We start from the raw sequence: 18,580 nt of genomic DNA on the forward strand, positions 1-18,580 counted from the left end.
GAAAAGAACCTTAGATGAAGCACCTCGTATAAGGGTTCACAGTTGGTAGAGAAGGGACTTGAATTTGAGCACACCCTCCTATGAAAGGAGGCTTGCAAACTTCCTATAACCTGAGAGCAAAGAAGATATGTCTGGAGTACTATATTTCATGATATTTTAGGAAAACTGCACAGGAAAGGGAAAGGAAAAATGCAAAGAAATGGGAGAGAACTTGAGAAGTTTTGGAACTTGCGACTTTTCCAAGTTAGACTATAAACTTGCTCTTGTATCTCAGAGTTCAGGGGCAGCGGGGCCAATCAGTTTCAGTTTCTGCTCCCCACAGTGGTGCTTAGCTCATTGCCTGGCACATAGTAGGTATTTAATAAATATTTGTAAAAAAATAAATAAATCTCGAGCATCCTCAGGACGGTTATCTTGGGTTAAGATGCCATGCGTCCCAGACTGCAGTTCTCTGTAAAGAGAGACCCTTACCCTCAAAGCTAGGCATTCTAAGATGCTTTATCAGTGCCTTTCATGCATTTCACAAACAACCAAGGAAGATCACCTGTGGCTTTAGGCCACGTAATGGTGTGGTTTGCAAAAGAGTCTCTATAGTATGCCTTGCTTCCTGACTTTTCAACTTTATTTCAATTAATTTTTGTCACATTGCTCCTTTTCCCTTTTTCTTCTTAAAAATATAAAAACCTATTTTTGGCTTGTGCTAGAGAGAATTAATTGTCCTGGGTAGACATGGGAAGGGAGGGCTTCTTCATTGTAAATTGATATATAGAACATTTTTCCACAGATAAAGCTGATGAATACCCAAAGCATTCTGTTGTTTGTAGTTTAAATGTGGTTTTATTTTTGTTCAACTCTAACTAGATTCCTAAGTATCTGAAAAGTAGAAAACTTACTCTTCATTAGATTCATTTAAAACTTTTTCAAGAAAGGAAAAGTCCTGAGGGTATAGAAAGTTTATGTTCTTAAATGTGTCATGTTAAGGCACTTCACAATATTTCGTTTACATGGGGCCAAAGACCACAGATCCACACTGATTGCTAATTATTCAGATTGTAAATAGCTTACTCGAGAACTTAAAGTAAGACAAAAGAAACATGAAGGAACAAAAGGCCCACGATAATGAAAAGGATATTGTGAAGAGAAAGGCTGGGCAGAATTATGATGCAGGTCACATCTTGTGCCTGTATTTAATTGTACCTTTGTATTTAATAATAAAAATGATTACATGCTCAGTGCCAACAGGTGTCCCTTCCTGAGAACTGTAGTATGGATAAGTGACAGCAAATTACTCCAATTCATAAACTTTGAATATTGTACTTTTCTTTTGAATTTCACCAGTCTATATTAAAAGACGTTTCCTGCAAAAATGTATATCAACCCAGGAAGAGTTTTAAGCTTAATTCCTGATGACGATATATAAAATATAGGTGAATACTTTAGGGAATGAATGAAAAAAAATAACTTTGCAGGCACTTTGTAATCAAATGGGGTTGTGCTAATACAGTAGTCATAATTCTGATAGTTTATGCTTCATATAAGCTTTGGATATAATTGCAAATTAGCAGTGATTAAAGTTTATAGGTGGTGGTCCTGCTGTTAGGACTTACTTGCCTTCTCTGCGTTTTGTCTACTTCTTGCTAATTTTGACCACTTCCCCTAACTGCCCTGTCTGAAACATTGCTCCTGCCCCAGGAATTTGCTCTCCCTGCCCCCTCTTTTTCGCTCTCTTGCCATTATTGCAATTTGTAATTGTCTTATTAACTTATTTTCGTTGACTTTATCTGTCTTCCCCATTAGAATGTGGCTCCACAGAGCAGAAACCAGGGTAGTCTTATTCTCCCTACTCAGTGGATCCCTAGTACCAAGCATCATGCCTGGCTTACAATATATACTTAATTTAAGATTGTTAAAGGCATCTGCTGCTGGCCTAATCATACATCAAACCCTTGCTTGCTTTAACTTTATCACTGGCCTGCTCCTTTTGCTTGTGTTTCATCAAAGATTTTGTGATGGAAGACCTCCTGTTTCCATTGTTTGCTGGATAGCTAGGTAGAGACACAGTTATCCCTTGGTTTGGTGGAGGCCACAGCTATAGTGGGAGTAGGGTTGATGAGTTGGGGACTGTTCCTAGAATCTCTAACCCTTGAGCACATTTCCCTTATTTGAGCAATCTCTGACCTGTGATTCTGTTCTACAATCATGCATATTCACTCATTCATTCAACAAATATTTGAATATCTACTAGGTAGCAAATGCTATGGTGGGTACAGGGAAAGTAAAATTGAATAAGACGCACTCTGTTCCTTTAGGAACATGTCATTAGAATCAAGGTTCCCTAGCCTGGAACTATGTCTGTTTTTGTATCTGTTGTAAACCCACTTCCTAGCATAATCCGTGGCACATTAAAAGCATTTAGTACATATTTGCTCAATAAATGAGTGACTGTTGGATGCAAATATTTAGAAAATAGTTTATGCTGTAATAAGTGTGTGTACAACGTGCGACGGAAGCACAGGGGAGAGAAGGCTATGGTGTCTAAGAGAAGTCAGGGAAAGTTTCGTGAAGGAAAGATGAAAGACCCTATCTTACCAGGTAGGGTAAGATGTTCCATGGAGTAGGGACAATATGAGCAAAAAGTCAGAGGGCTGAAAGAGCAGAGTTTTATTTGAGGGTGGGCACTGGGGTCAGCCTGGAGATTTGGAGTCAGTGTGAGGGAGCGGTGGGCATTGAGGCTGTTGGAATCATTATTAATTCCCTTATTCTGGTACCCTATGCACTAAATAGCTCTTGTGGCACAAACTAATCACCTTACCACTATTTATGTATGCATTTCTCTAGGAAAATGAATTGTCTTCTAAATAGCCATCTTAGGATGCAGTTTTGAAGATAGAACCTGTTTTTAAGTTGAGACTAACTTTATTAGAAAATTGGCTATATTGCCTGTATAAGTTATCTATTGCCACACTTCCACATAACAACAACCGTAAAACCTCATAGCATAAAACAGTTCAGATTTATTGCTCATTCATTGGAGTGGTCATCAAGGTGGTTCTTCTGGTCTTGTCTGGGGTTGGCTCGGGGATTCTTCAGGTCTCCGCTAACTTGCACTCACATTTGGAGGTGTTGACTGTCTGTCAGCTGACGTAGGATGGCCTTGGCTAGGATGACAGGGGCAACTTACCACATGCCTCTCATCCTCCTCCTGCTACCAGCAGACTAGCCTGGGCATGTCATTTTCATGGCATTGGCAGAGCCTCCTTTTTTTTTTTTAATCACGTTCACTAAACTTCCATGGACCAAAACAGTTTTATGTGGCTGAGTCCAGAGTCAAAGTGGGAGAGGACACTATGAAGACTCATGGCAAAGGGCATGGCTACAGGGAGGGGTGAAGAATTAGGACAGTTTTGGCAATATACTACATAGCCTGTAAAAGCTAATCAAATCAAGATTTCATTATAATTCTAGATCAAATGGAAGCATATGATTTCTGTTTTTATTTTCCTGATTCACTTTATAAAGTGCCTGTCATTTGCTCTTTTTTAAGGCCCATTCTCTGTTTAGACATTAGAGGCCAAAGTCAGAGAAACTAGAAATGAGGAAAAGGTTGAAGTGAAATATTGAGAAGGATAGGTAACTATTGAAGATTAGCCATTACCAGAGTTGTATAATTTCTGAAGTGCCACCCACCCAGCTCCTCTCCTTTTTGGACACTGAAGTCTAGAGGAGTACCCAAAACTCGTGACTCAATCATTCTAAGCCCAGAGCCATTCTCCATAGTAACTTGTAAAGTGCAGTCTCCCTAAACTGCTTCATGTGTCTCCATGATCCTCACCGCTCCTCACACAAATAATCACTTTTGTAAATAATTTACTTTTGGAAATTGCATCGTTGTCACAATTTACCATGAAAAGTATGTCCTCATTTTTAAGATGATTCTTCGTATTTACTTAAAGCAGAATTTAGTAATCCCTTTATACACATATACTCATTTTCTACTCTGCTTCTACTGGCACTCTTTCCATCAGAAAGGGAAATTTTAAATATAATGATTATATTAAATCAGCTTGAGTTTGGTAGGTTAGCCTTTGAATTATGTTTGCCAGACTGCTAAGGAGAAGCTGCCCGAGAGGTCACTGTGACACTGCGAGTCTGAGAGAATGAAGCATAGCCTGTGGATTTTGTTAGAAATGGGATTAAAGTTTTAGGGAGGTATTCTTTCTTTCAAGCGTCCTTTTTCCGCCTGCTAGAAGTAGTCATATGGTGGCACAAGACCCAGGTCAGTACACAGGGAGATAGAAGGAAAGATTCTCAGCATTTCAACAGTGGCAATTTTTATTGATGATGAAGTTATAGACAGGTGTTATTTTAATTAAGAACTATTTTTTTTCTAACAATTAGACTTTTTATACAGATTCCTGGGTCGATAGATAGGTCTATGCACTATAAATGGCCACTTAGAAGTATGCTGTATTCAAAGAAGATTGTTGTAGAATTTCAGAGCATCACAGAAGTAAATCGGAAGGAGCAGGAGCATGCCAGGTAATTCGTTACCTACGGTTTTTTCCTATTTACTCATTCTTCACACCGTGTACACATTCAGTGTTTATTTCTCTTTTTTCAGCTATTTTGCATGTTAAGTTAGTTGCCAAACTTTGAAACCCTCTGAGGAGACATATTCCTATGTCTCCAAAATATTTATGTTTGAGGTCTTTTAGATGCCTGCATCCTAAAATATTTTTCACTTAAAATATCTCTCACTATCCTATGTGCAAGGCCAGTGAGGATTAAGGCAAAATCCTTCTCTAGCACCACTGACCTTCATTCTTTTTGGTGGGTAGATTTTATATTTTGTTGTTTTAAACAAGAGAAAACAGTTATAGTTCCACCTCTTATATGCTTCCTCTCGTACGAGTTGTAAGTTCGATATGTGCACATATGTAAGATTTCAAGTGCAAAAGGAGAACAGAGTAGGAAACAGATTTTCACAGTCCCCGTCTGGGTCCTTGTGTAAGTGCCAATGTAAAGCTATTCACTGATCAGTGAATAGTATCGTGTTGCCTGGCTCTAAGGAAATGAATGTGAAAATCCAAACTTAATAAGCAGATCAATTGGGTGGGGGAGCTGAGATTATTGTATCACATTCCAATGACATGCAGTGTTGTCAAAAACTTTTTTCTCCAGAAATAAAATTACAGGAGGCATTTAGATACTTTTCAAATGTCAGGAAATGGAGTTGGGGGAAATTTAGTTAAGAATAGTGAAAATATACCACTTATCCCAGGAAGCATGCCCTGCGAGCATCTGGGTATCTCAGGGTAGAGAGTGAATTTAATGTAGGTAGGGGAGGAGGTCTACCATGAATGCAAGGAGGTAAATGAATTAAGCCGAATGTCTGCAAAGAAGGGGACTTCTGGGTGAGGATGTGAACTCCAGGGCCCAGAGGAAAATCAAATTACTTACTCCTCAATTTTTAGGAGCTATTGTGACTGTGTTTGCATTCCCCTGCAGAGCAAGGGGAAACTTGTGGGATAAGTCTTGAGGGAATCGTTGATAACCATTTCTCCTTCCGTTCCACTTATTCAACTTAAATATAAGGGCTAGTTTGTGTTTAAGCTAAGATTTTACACATTTCTGGGGTTTCCCTCCTTCCCTCAAATTTCTTGTCACTGACTTATTGATGTCTGCAATTTCTTTAACACGAGACAAAGCATTCTATTCTACAGTTAGAGGTAAGACCATAAAATTTTATAAAATTATGTAAAATTTATATAAATCTCTAGACTATAAATAAACCTGTTTATTTAACACACTGAATAGCATCTGGCTAAACTTAACACTTACTGGATACCTCTTCTGTGCTTGGTATCAACGAGGGGAAAAAAAGGTGAGCAAGTAAGTCTTCCTGCCTTCCATGACTGGGATGAGGAGACCTGAGAAATCATACAATAATTACAATGGGATGTAAGTTCCACAAGAACAGAGATTGCCCTGTATCCTTCTCACCTTGTGTTCCCTGCACTGCTCACAGTGCCTGACTCATAACTCAGGCATATAATTTTTTTACGTCAATGGATACATGGATCAATATAGTATCATAAAGACTATAAAGAAGGTATATACAAGATAGAATGTTGACTTAGAAGAAGGAATGAACAACTTTGCCTTGGAGCAAGGCAGATAAGGGGAGAGTTCATGGGGAAATATTTGAACCAGATCATGAGAAACGAATGGGAGTTGTCCAGAGCTTCCAGAATGGTATTCTAGCCAGAAGAATTAGTGTCGGCAAAGGCAAGAAGGTGTAAAATGACATGGATGTTCAGGGAGTTGCATATAATTTGACAATCCTAGATAGCAAGAAGAATGGGAGTAGATGAACTGTGGCAGATGAGGATCATACCGTGAAGGGCCTCCATAAATAAGTGGCAGACCTGGCTCCAGTCAAGGCAGGTGCTGCTGGGTATCAGGGTGGCGTGGAAAATAAGGACCAACGGAACTTGTTTCCATCTCACATTTTTCACTGAGGTTAATTTTGTTTACCTTCAAAAGTATTGGAGTTTGGAAGGTAATTAGGGAGGCATTTCTTAGTATAGAAGCAACAGAGCTTGATGAACTATACCAATATCACTCTAATGAAATTTTATAGTTTAAAAAGGTATTAAAAGATTTTGTATTTTCAAAGCGTAGAGTTTTATTACCAGATGATTGTGTGATAGATTCCACTTTACAAAGGAAATCTGTCATTTAATAAATGGGATTTCTGCCTGGTTCCTTTGAACAGTGACTTCATATAGGATTTAAAATAGTTGATTTACACATGGCTTTCCGGAGACTTGTCCTGTGTGTAAATCAAGGGGCATCTGATGAGTGAATTTCCCCACCATACAAACTTGACTTGGATTTCTTGTGCTACCCATAGAGCGTTTCATAGTTTTGTACGTAAATCTACTAGAAAGATTGGGTGGGATTGGTACTGCATTTAGAAGTGTAATTTTTTTAGTTTAAAGAGAAGACCTATAAAGGAATTTTAATTTAGTTTCTTTGGACTGTTTGCATGCATTTAACTTTTTGAAGCATATTCCAATTTTAAATGAGCCCTACATTAATAAAAGTTGATTTCTTAAACCTAATTTTAAATACACCTGCTGTCTATTTTAATAGCAACTTCAGGGTCACACTGAATGAAATTGATAGAAATGCTACCCGTCTTTCGCCCACTTACAGTTCAGTTACTGCTGCTGCTGTTTTCTTTCTTCTCCTTCTTTCATTCTGTTGTCTTTTGGAGAAAATAACCGCTTATTCTGCATGTTGAGGTTTAATGTATGTTCTCCACTGATAGAGGATTTAATTTGGAGGGAAAGGTTCTTGGCTGATTGTATTAGTTCAGCAGTTTTAGAATAAGATGTTCCTGGGGAGGGGCGGCAGAATCGTCAGTCATTGATTCTCTCTTTATAACTTTGCCCTTTTAGCTGGAACAGATTACCTGTGTAGAGCTTCTGGCCCTGCGCAGACTGAATCACAAGGAAGAAACTTTACATAAACCATTTATACTAAATGTTTGGTATGCTGGCAACATAAATCAACAACAATATCCATTACAAATTTATCCCTTTATCAGTATTATCTTGATAGAACTGATCCCAATGTGTGAGAATTTGAACCCTGCTTCAATACATCTGGCCCTGGGTAATTAATTATTCAGGGCACAGAGAACCTGGCCCCTGCAATGTAGAGTAATTCTTCCTGGTCAGCGTTAACTCCACTGGCAATAATAAATAGAAAAAGTCTCTTGTGATGCCAGTATTTTAAAGTGATTAATCATCTTTCCCCCCTTGGCCTCCCCCTTAGTTTTCTTTAACTAGAATTTTTCAGCAATAAATCTTTAACAATACAGGTAGGAATTGTTCTGTAATTAAATTTTGCCCTGCTTAATTTCTTACCTTTTATGTGCAATTAAAAAAAAAAGTTACATTTTAAGAAGCTCTGATCAAAATTCAGACCAAGAAAAATCCTTTTATAAAATACAGAGAGATTCTCTGTGGAAGATTAAGCTCTTGATTTTGAATATTAGATAGAGCATATACTCATAAAAATTGTTAATCAACACCAGTTGGGGTGTCAAATATTCTGAAGTTTTGAATTGCTTCACTTTCATACATACGGGTTGTCTGTATTAGGAAAAGTCTGACATATACATATGTTCCCAAACTGAGAGAATAATGATTTCTTAACTTTCAAATAATTGATGTGAGCTCTGTAGGAAGGGGATATTTTTCGCGGTACGCAAAGTGAACTTGCTGAAGTGGCAGGTAAATGCCTGACCGAGAATGACAATGTATTTTTAAATCATACCCAATAGAGCTGAGCAGCCATCATGTATATTCTGGGTGACAGGGACAGATGTGACATATCTGTTGTGACACACTTCTGTACCACCAGTCTGTGGCTCGAGGTGACTCCTGCCCCTCCTCTGATGTTTTCCCTGCTGCAGGACAACACAACGACGCCCGGATGAACCTTGCCATTGCTCTTACTGCTGCCAGGTATGGGGCTGCCACGGCCAATTACATGGAGGTCGTGAGCTTGCTCAAGAAGACAGACCCCCAAACGGGGAAAGAGCGCGTGAGCGGTGCACGGTGCAAGGATGTTCTCACAGGTATGCCAAGGCTCTGGCAGGGAGGTATTTCTTAGCATCTTGCCTTGCCTATATAATGACTGAATTATAATTTTTCTGTCACTTCTCTTTTATTTAAGCCAGATTTCAGAGTCACATTAATTATATTCCTTATTGTCAATGATGACTGGTTTAACATGAAAATTTTCTCTTGTGGGACTTGGCAATTTTTCCCCTTTGTGTTAAATAATAATAATGATAATGATAATAATGAATGCCCACAAAATTCCAACAGCTATGAATGCATTCCGTTTCCTTTGCAAAAACATGTTATTAATAAAATTAAATAAATGTGCTAAGTTTCAAATTATCATCTAGGTGACACAGGCAGTGCATTTACACATCGTTCAAGTCAATCACTTGAAGTTTGGTTGGATTTTCATTCTTGTCCTGGTTCTATGGCCGTGCAGGCAGAGTTTCAAAATTACGTCATTTCCTTGAACAAGACCAGCGCCGTGACATGTATTGTCACACAGCAGCACTGTGTACATGTCTGAGTTTTAAAGGAGAAACTGTCTTACTTACTCATCCCACTTTATTCCTATTTGGCACTTTGATGCTGGGCACTTTGCAAAACAGACCTAGAGCTGAAATGAAAAAGTGGCATGCTTTTCTTTCTTCAATTTGGATTTGTTTTTGCTAAATTTACTCCGATGCGGGCCTTTTGTGTGGCTTTTCAATAACTCTGGCTGCTCACGTCACTTAGTGTGGTATGCAATATACTTCGCCATAGGTTAAGTTAATAGATGAATTAATAATCCGAAGCATCAGTGAGCAGAGAAACAGATGGAGTGTGTGATTGATGCTGCTTTCTTTCACAGGGCAGGAATTTGATGTGAGAGCCAAGTGTGTTATCAATGCCACGGGACCTTTCACAGACACTGTGCGCAAAATGGATGATAAGAACGCCACAGCTATCTGCCAGCCAAGTGCCGGTGTCCACATCGTGATGCCGGGTTATTACAGGTAACTGTATTCCAACTCGGTGATCATCACCAGAGCAGGAGGGCCACATATTTACTCTCTAGCACACCTTTCTTAATAAGAGGTGACCTAGCTTGCTGTTCAAAATGAGGAGAAATAAATGAAAGAACTCTTCCAAAACACAAAATGCAAACCAGACTTGGGAATTTCCTAGCTTTTACCACAATACTGCTTTCTAGGAGTTAATGATTTGGGATCTATTTTTATCCTTTCTTCAATGTACTCACCTTCAGAGACTAAACATTAGTATTTTTAATTTTGATTTTCATTAAAAAATTAAAAATTTGTTTTGCAAAAATTTCACAAAGGACATTTTAATTAAAACATTAGAAAATTAATTTTATAGCATACTCACATTTGCTTATGAAGAATCTGAAAATGAGGACCACTCAGGTATTCTTATGTTTATAACTTTTGAAATGTGTTTTGAAAAATACTATAGCAAGTGAAAATGCTATAGCAAGTGATATAATTTCTAATATGTTATATTAACAAAGATAATCCAGAGTAGAGAAATGGGTAGGGATAGAGATGAATAAGAATAGATATTTATTGAAAATGATTTAATTTGAATGTTGGCACATTAACCTATTCTATTTTTGTACATGTTTGAAATTTTTAATAAGTTAAAAAAAGCTTTTATATGTTTCTAGCTAAGAAATTAATAATGATTACCCCTAATGTACATTTCAAGATATATGTGGAAAAAATTCACAAGACCATTCTAAGAGTATGGAATATGTGTACCATTTATATTTCCATATGTGGTAAAGCGAGTAGGTAAACTAGTAATTCTGTAGGAAATAATGATTTATGCTCAAGGTTTTCATTATGACATTATTTGTAGTTGAGAAATATTAGAAATCACTTTGGTTACTAATCTTAGGAGAATAGATAAGTAAATTATGGCATATCTGCACAAGGGAATATTATATAGTCATTAAAAATTATAATTATAAATTACTCTAATGTCCTAGTAAAACTCTAATGATACAATGTCAGTTTAGAATGAAGGACACAAGATTATACGTGCAATATGATCTAAACATTATATAAGTATATAGAAAAAGACTGAAAGGAAACATGTGGAATGCTAATGGCAATTATTTCTAGGTAATGTGATTATGGGTTAAAGTTGATGATATCTAGGTCATGTGGAGAGGATGAGAGTACGCTCTTCCATATTTTAATAATTTTCTGTGAAGGATATATACATCTTTTTTTTTTGAGGAAGATCAGCACTGAGCTAACATCTGCCACCAATCCTCCTCTTTTTGCTGAGGAAGACTGGCCCTGAGATAGCATCCATGCCCATCTTCCTCTACTTTATAGGTGGGACGCCTACCACAGCATGGCTTGCCAAGTGGTGCCATGCTCCCACCTGGGACCTGAACCGGTGAATCCCGGGCCGCTGAAGCAGAACGTGCAAACTTTGCTGCACCACTGGGCCGGCCCCTAAATCTTTTAATATTTGATAAAAATAGATATATAGAATCTATTTTGTTTAGTATCTACATTCTCCTAGAATGCTGTCTTCTTAATAATAGATGATGCTGCCTTATTATCAGTTTTCCAGTAACTAAATCTTCCTGAGGAAAATCCAATATACACCTAATTTATACCAAATACACTTCTACTGAGAAAAATTTTACACTTCTACCAAGAAAAATATTAAAGTGAATTTCCTATCCACCAACTTCCAAGGTTTCTTTCTCATTTTCTAAATGTCTGCACTTAATTGGTGGACAGCCATAGTATTTTCACTTAGGACTTGAGAAAGCAAGCTGCTTCCAGTCATAATAATAAAAATTTATGCAGCGGTACTTAGAGTTTTAAAAACTGGGAACCAGAAGTTTAGCTCAAATGAAAAGGAAGGAATTAAATATATGTAAATATTACAGATGTTTCTTATATAGAGAGAAGTTTTCAACAGTAGTTTCAGACACAATTATATACATTCATTTTGTATTGGATTAAAAATATGCAAGGCCAGCTAGTGTATAAATTTTTTGGAGGTGTTTGTTTTTTAACATCTCTTACAGTACAGAGGTAATACGTAAACTATAGCCACACACATCATCATAATCCTTGTATTTTTTTGATCTTACTAGATACAGCATATTCTCTTGTATGTTGTGTTTCGTATTTCTTCACTATTGTCCCATGATGTCAGAGGACTTATTATTCCCTATAATGCCACTTAATAATGACATCATTTGGGACAAGCCATTTTATTCTGTGAACCTTAGTCTGCCCATCATTAAAATGAGAAGACATTCTGCTCTTTCAGTTGCATAGACAAGGAAACAATATGGGGAATAAATTATGGTGTTACCTTGTGTAGAACTTCCTGGGTTTTTTCATCACTTTACCTCTTGCTAACCGTGACCTTGACAAGTTAATTCTTTTAGCTTCTGCTTCCTTGTCTCATGATAGTACATAATTTGTATACATTTTCACAATGATTCTTTGATTATTTTTTATCTGTTTTGTTGACCACCATATCCCCAGGTCCTAGTACTGTGTCTGCCACATAATAATGACCAGTAACTATTGTTTGAATAAATCCTCCTAACTTTTTTTGTGTTCACTTGCCCAAATTGAGATTGTCACCTTTTTTAAAATTAAAATTATAATATAACCCCTATAAGGGAGTCTTTTTTTTTTTTTTTTGAGGAAGATTAGCCCTGAGTTAACATCTGTGTATATTTTCCTCCATTTTATATGTGGGATGCCTGCCACAGCATGGGTTGATAAGCGGTCCGTAGGTTCATACCCAGCATCTGAACCAGTGAACCCCGGGCTGCCGAAGTGGAGCACACGAACTGAGCTGCTATACCACCAGGCTGGCCCCATAAGGGAGTTTCTAAATATAGAGAAGTTAGAATACGAAAACAAAATAGGCTTCCTCATTTTACTGCCCAGACAACCCCTGTAAACAAAGATAAATAAATAAAAGTGAGCACGATAGAAAAAGAAACATACAAAATGAAAAGCGAAGGCATCCCTCTTCTTCCTCACGCGCCCCCTTCCCCGCACTTCAGTTCTTCTTTGGTAATCGGTAACACTTCCTTCTGATTCCGTGCATAAAATTTTATGTTTATATTTTCACAAATCCTTTTAAAAATTTTACCTGAAAGAGGTTGTGCTACATGTGTGGTTCTGTACTATTCTTTATAATATGCTATTAACAAACAGAGTAGACAGGTGTTTTTTAAGAAATATAAAAATACATCACCTGGATATAATATTTTCAAAACAGAATGCCTTTCTTCATCCTCAAAATTTGGCATTAGCTTCGGGCCCCCTGCCCGTAAATCATGAAAGTGTTAGTCACAGCTGGGTCTGTCTCAGTTTAAGATGCAGTAAGTGATCTCATTCTACTTTGGGAGAAATTAATATCCCCAATTTTAGCACCTTGAACTACAACCACCACACATCCGTCAGAAACCTTAGAGGAGTGGTCTGCAGCCCAGTTCCTATTGAGGCTTTGTTGCACAAGTGCCCCTTGGTTGGGGATTGCGGCCTGGATTAAGGGTTTATTCCCTCTTTTAGCCTGACCTAGAGGCAGCTGTAGCTCTGGCATCCCCGAGGGATGGTTTTGCTCTCCATATCGAGTCATTGTCTTGGGTGGGGTCAGGAGATCTCACACTGAAATGGCTCTCTGGGTTCATCAGTCAATCACACTCAGCAATTAGAACTCAAGGGTTCGACTAGCTCCTCAGGGATGAGTCAGAACTTCTGGGGCTGCCCTATAAACTGGCTGATGATAGCTTAAGACCTAACATTTCACCTAGAACCTGATCAGTTTGGAAATGTGGTGAGTTCAGCAACCACTGATATATTGAGTGTAGCCTGCTAAATGGAGAGCGAGAACCATGTGTGCAGTGTATCTCGTTGGGCTGTTTTCAGAGGATCTTTATGGCATTTGTTAGGCTTGCTATGACCCTAACTAAACTTGCACATGTGGATTTATCTTGTGCCATGGTAGCAGCTTTCTTTATTTCTTGTTTTGGATTATTTTAATTTCAGAAAATCAACACACAGAAATTATTTATTTTTAAAGGCACTCTTTAGTTTACATTAAGAATGAATCTGGAATTTTCATCAGAGCTGTGGCCAGATGCTCTTACAAAAGCAGCAACAATACACCAAATGGCCAAAATACATGAAAATAATCATCTCCTCCTTCTAGCCTACAGATGCTTTTCACGACTGACAAGAGATCAATTTTTTTTTCTATAATGTGTGTGCATACTGTTAGCTCTAACACTCATTGCTAAGTAGTTAACAATAAATTGATTTCAGTTTAAATAAGGGTACTTCAGGAAGGCAATGGTCTGCATGAGAAAAATGTTCATTACATCTAATCCTAGACACACACATAAATTAGCAGCAAGCTTTTCCTCCTGATCAAGTGAATCATACATATTGAAAAAAGATCTACGCCTGACCGTGTTGTATATTCCATCTCTATAGTTGACAACCATTATCAAACTTTTGTGTGACCTTGCAGGATTAATCCTTCATAAGAAAACAAACTTTTCCCCTAAGGGAGAGTATGAATTAGGTAATTTAGAACTGATGAAAGGTATTTCCAAGTGGATTCTTAAATTTTTATACCATTTGTTAATAGCTTTGTCCTCCCTCTGTGCTCGTTAATTTTATGTTTGACACATATGTCTTCACTTAAGCAGTTGCTTCTCTATAGGTTCCAGTTATGTTTGTGTTGGTAACCATCACCTTCACCCTTTAAACCACTTTTATTGCCTTGAAAGATTTTAAAGGATTCAGTAGTTGTGCTTTTCTAACAACATTTCATGTCTAGGTTGCAGAATATTATAATTTTATGCTAAAATTTATCAGGTTTATTCAGTTATTTAAACACATCATATGATATCTGGTCCATAAAATGATCATATATAAAACCAACATAGAATGTATTTCTTAAATGTTAGAACATGGAATTTACCCTTTTGTTTCAATACAGTACAGTCTGTCAAATTGAAAGCTTGAACTCTGAATGAGTTAATTTCTAATTCCAAAGTGACTGATTTAATCTAAGGGCATATTAATCCAGGATCAAATTAGGTGCTTACAAAACACATGATTAACTAGTTTCTTTTAAGACTTTTAGAGTTTTATGACAAATACTAAGAAAAAAAGTACAGTCATACAGAGATGAAAATACTCAATACTTGTAGTTTTCAATATATGAAAATGGAAGTAAAATTATTTCCTTTAAGTAATCCTGAGTGAAGATGAGATCTTAGCTGAAGGTTTAAATGATTGACATACTTCTGTGGTGCCTTTTGTGTGCCCCAAGTCAGAGAACTGTGGTCATTCTCTACTATGACTCTCAAGTAGGCAGTAGACAGGGATTTCTTTCTACAAAAGCTGTGTAGACCTGGCAGGCGTTTCATGGGGCTGAGTCTTTTCAAAGAAAGACTAGCACTCCTTGTGGTTTCAATAAGGAAGATGAATTATCTAAGATGACTGTAGATTTCTTTTCCATAAAAAATTATTTTTGGTTTGCTTTTAAACAGTTGTTAGTCTCTCATCCTTAGACATTTGAAGCAATAGGAGTTTTAAAAAAAAAAATTTTAAGAGAATGATAGACGTGAAAAGTTGACTGTATACCCTTTAAAATTTGTGGATGTAAGAGGGATTTCTTGAAATTTATTTAAGCCAAATAGAATTATGTTTTCTATTTAAGAAATTTCATTAATAGAAGCTGAAAATATATTTACCGAAAATACTTTTAACATTGGCTTGCTGTGAGAGTCCAGTCAAACTGAAACAGCTCTCTGAAGATTTGTAGTGTTCTATTTGAATATGATACTTTCAGATTCCTCCCACTCCTTTAACAACTTCTCCAAATTTCTCTGAATCGTTAATGAATACGTTAAAACAACAGTTTCTAGTGCTTTAATAACAAAATTGAACAGCTTTTGTTAATGTTTATTTACAGTTGCCTATTCTTTCAAGTGTGTTTTATAATTTGGCTTTAGAGTATTATGTTAGTGAAAATAATTGATTAGTATTTGGAAAATTTTATATAATCTTTCAGAAGCGGCATCCTTGATCCTTGATTTAGTAGCATAATACGCTAGCATCTTCCATCTATTTAACATTTTCATTGCTAAGATCTTCCTCACCTTTTGACCTCATCCTAGTGCATTGTTATTTAGGTACTAGTAGAAAACTGAGCTCTTTTCTCCTGGATGCACTTCTTGAGATTTCTGTAAAATTGAAATAAAATAAGAACTCTCATATTTGGTGAAATGGTACAAGTTCATCTAGGCACAAAGGAGTAAAGAATTTTTTGCTTACATTTTAGTTTCTAGAAAGTTAGACCCTTTACTTTTCTCATTTACTTCTAAGACCTTCTACTGAAAGATGTGTCAAACGTCAAATGTCCCGGGAAAATGCTTTTTTCATAGACCTGAGAAAAGATTGAAGAGCTATCCTTAACTGATCATCATAAGAGAAATTGTAGACATTTATCCCACTGATATTATCTGATATGAATAGTCCAAGGAATATAAAAACTCGAACAATTGGAAGTTGAAGTCCACTTTCTTAATTAACCTTGCGTTGTTGAGATGGGAAGGGCCAGTTCTGAAGTGAAATATTGTTATTGTCACACTTGCTCCATTCCTTTTTGTTACCAAAATTATTTTTTTCTTTCAGGAATTTCTAGATTAGAGTAGTGGCAGTTATAATAACTCATGTTTTTCCTGTTTGTTTATACAACAATTGATGAATAAAATAATTTTTAGAATGCAAATTAAGATTGAATTTCTGTTTGTTGCAGAAATATATAACCTTTCTTTTTACTTCAGCCCAGAGAGCATGGGACTTCTTGACCCAGCGACCAGTGATGGGCGAGTTATTTTCTTCCTACCCTGGCAAAAGATGACTATAGCTGGCACTACCGACACTCCAACTGATGTTACACCCCATCCTATTCCTTCAGAAGAAGATATTAACTTCATTTTGAATGAAGTGCGCAACTACCTGAGTTGTGACGTTGAAGGTAACGTGATGCATTCCTTTAAGTTTGTCTTCCCTCTTTTATGTCTCCCAAACCATTCCAGCTCTCGCTGAGTAACTGCTACGTCTCCAATCTGACTCATCTTCACACCCGGTCTGCTCTAACTCTTATGTGCTGACCACTTCTTCTAGAAGACTAACGAGGACCAAATTTTAACACAATGGGAAGCAGTTACCTTTTCTCTACTTTCTGCATGCACAAGAAACTCATAGAGTCCTTTCCTGATAATTTCTAATGGCAAAATTGGAGTGCCATACGTGAGTTCTAAATTCTTTGAAGAGAGAATGAAATGTTTGCATCACTATTGAATTTCTAGAGCTTGGGAAGATCTGATTCACAGATACAGGAAATCCCTATGAAATAGGTAAGCAGAGGAAGTGAGAGGATAGAGGTCCATATTCTAAGAGGCTTAGTGAGCTGTTACTTTGTGGAAAGTAGCGTGTTGGCAGTGGATCTAGCTAAGAAGGTTAAGTGTGCTTGCTTTAATTGAAAAAAACAAAGTTTACTTCTTTCCTATACTTACCTGGGTATACGTTCTTGTAACTTGAATTTCATAGCATTTTCTCTAATGAACATATAAGTGAATTTTTTATCCAGGCTAGTTTTAGACATTTCCCAACATTATCCTTCTGTATTTCATATTTCAGTTAATAGCTTCTCCATCTATCTAGTCATCCAAGCTAGAAATGGCAAGCCTGTAATTAGTGTTTCTTCTCCTTCTATACCCAGTTCAATTCCTAACTATGTTCGCTCTGAAGTATCACATAAATCCCTTCCACCTTATTGCCATGGTTCACACCTGTGTCATTTCTCACTGAAACCGCTGCCTTGACCCCCTGACTGGCTTCCGTATGTCAGGTTTCTGGCCCCAGCCAGGCTGATCCTTCTATCAGAACTCTCTTTCTAAAACACAGTTCTGATCCTCACTTCCCTGCACAAAAATATCCAGTGGATGTCTCCTCATTTGACTTTAGGTAAAATTCTAAACTATCTTACATGGAATATAAGGCGTTTTACAACTTGCCTTTGCAGGTTTATATTCAACTACTCCACCTCTATGCATTGTATGGCCTAATTATATTGTATTTCTTATAATTTCCAAATCAGATCATGCACTTTTAAACCTTCATGCCTTGTTTAGGTTAAAGCCTTGCTCTGGGATGCCCTTCCCCCAGCTTCTCATCTTGGCAAAATATATTTATACTTCAGGAACCACCTATCCTTTGTACTCCCGTAGAATGTTGGTCCAGTATATCTCAACATTGTGTTATAGATAATGGTCTAAGATAGATTCTCACTTGGATCTCCTTGAGGGTAAGGATTCTTTCTTCAGCTACAAAGCTTGTTATCCATCCAACATGCCATTCATGATTGTTTTGAATTAAAATGAATTAGTAATAGAGGCCTTCAGGGATTTTGATGCTGGTAGCAGTTTGAAAATCTTTCTAGATTAAAGTAGAAAGTTTAAGATTTTTGAAAAATAGTCTTCATCTATTTATGTAGGAACCTTCTGTAATATTGGCTTCAGTGGAGGACATGCAAAGGCATTATTTTCATCTTGATGCAACTCACTAGCATCTATAAACCCTTTTCCCCTAAAGGATCCTTTTCCATTGTATGATTACATATTTACAAACAAACAGAACAAACAAACTGCTTAAAAAATGGTGCAGGTGACTCCCCTGGTTTAATCACTTGATCCGTATTGTATAGTTTTAATTTCTTCTAATTTAAAGTTATAGGTATAATTTCATTTTGAATAGAGTCTCTTTGGACATCTAGAGTAATAGTTTAAATGTATTAAATGCATGTAATTGAAATCTATGTGGCTAATATTTATGCTCTCACACATGCACACACACACAGAG

The 18,580-nt window shown here is 37.0% G+C and overlaps 1 protein-coding gene across 10 annotated transcripts in view; it reads left to right on the plus strand.

The window, feature by feature from the left end:
• GPD2 (glycerol-3-phosphate dehydrogenase 2) overlaps positions 1 to 18,580 on the plus strand; it is a 139,110-nt gene that overhangs the window by 94,647 nt on the left and 25,883 nt on the right. For all 10 annotated transcript variants that reach the window (XM_070240565.1, XM_023621966.2, XM_070240563.1 and 7 more), the window contains 3 exon segments: positions 8,489 to 8,653; positions 9,493 to 9,637; positions 16,501 to 16,694. In XM_070240565.1, coding sequence (XP_070096666.1) covers positions 8,489 to 8,653; positions 9,493 to 9,637; positions 16,501 to 16,694 — 504 coding nt within the window.

The sequence above is a fragment of the Equus caballus genome, chromosome 18 (assembly GCF_041296265.1).
Source record: "Equus caballus isolate H_3958 breed thoroughbred chromosome 18, TB-T2T, whole genome shotgun sequence".
Lineage (NCBI taxonomy): Eukaryota > Metazoa > Chordata > Mammalia > Perissodactyla > Equidae > Equus > Equus caballus.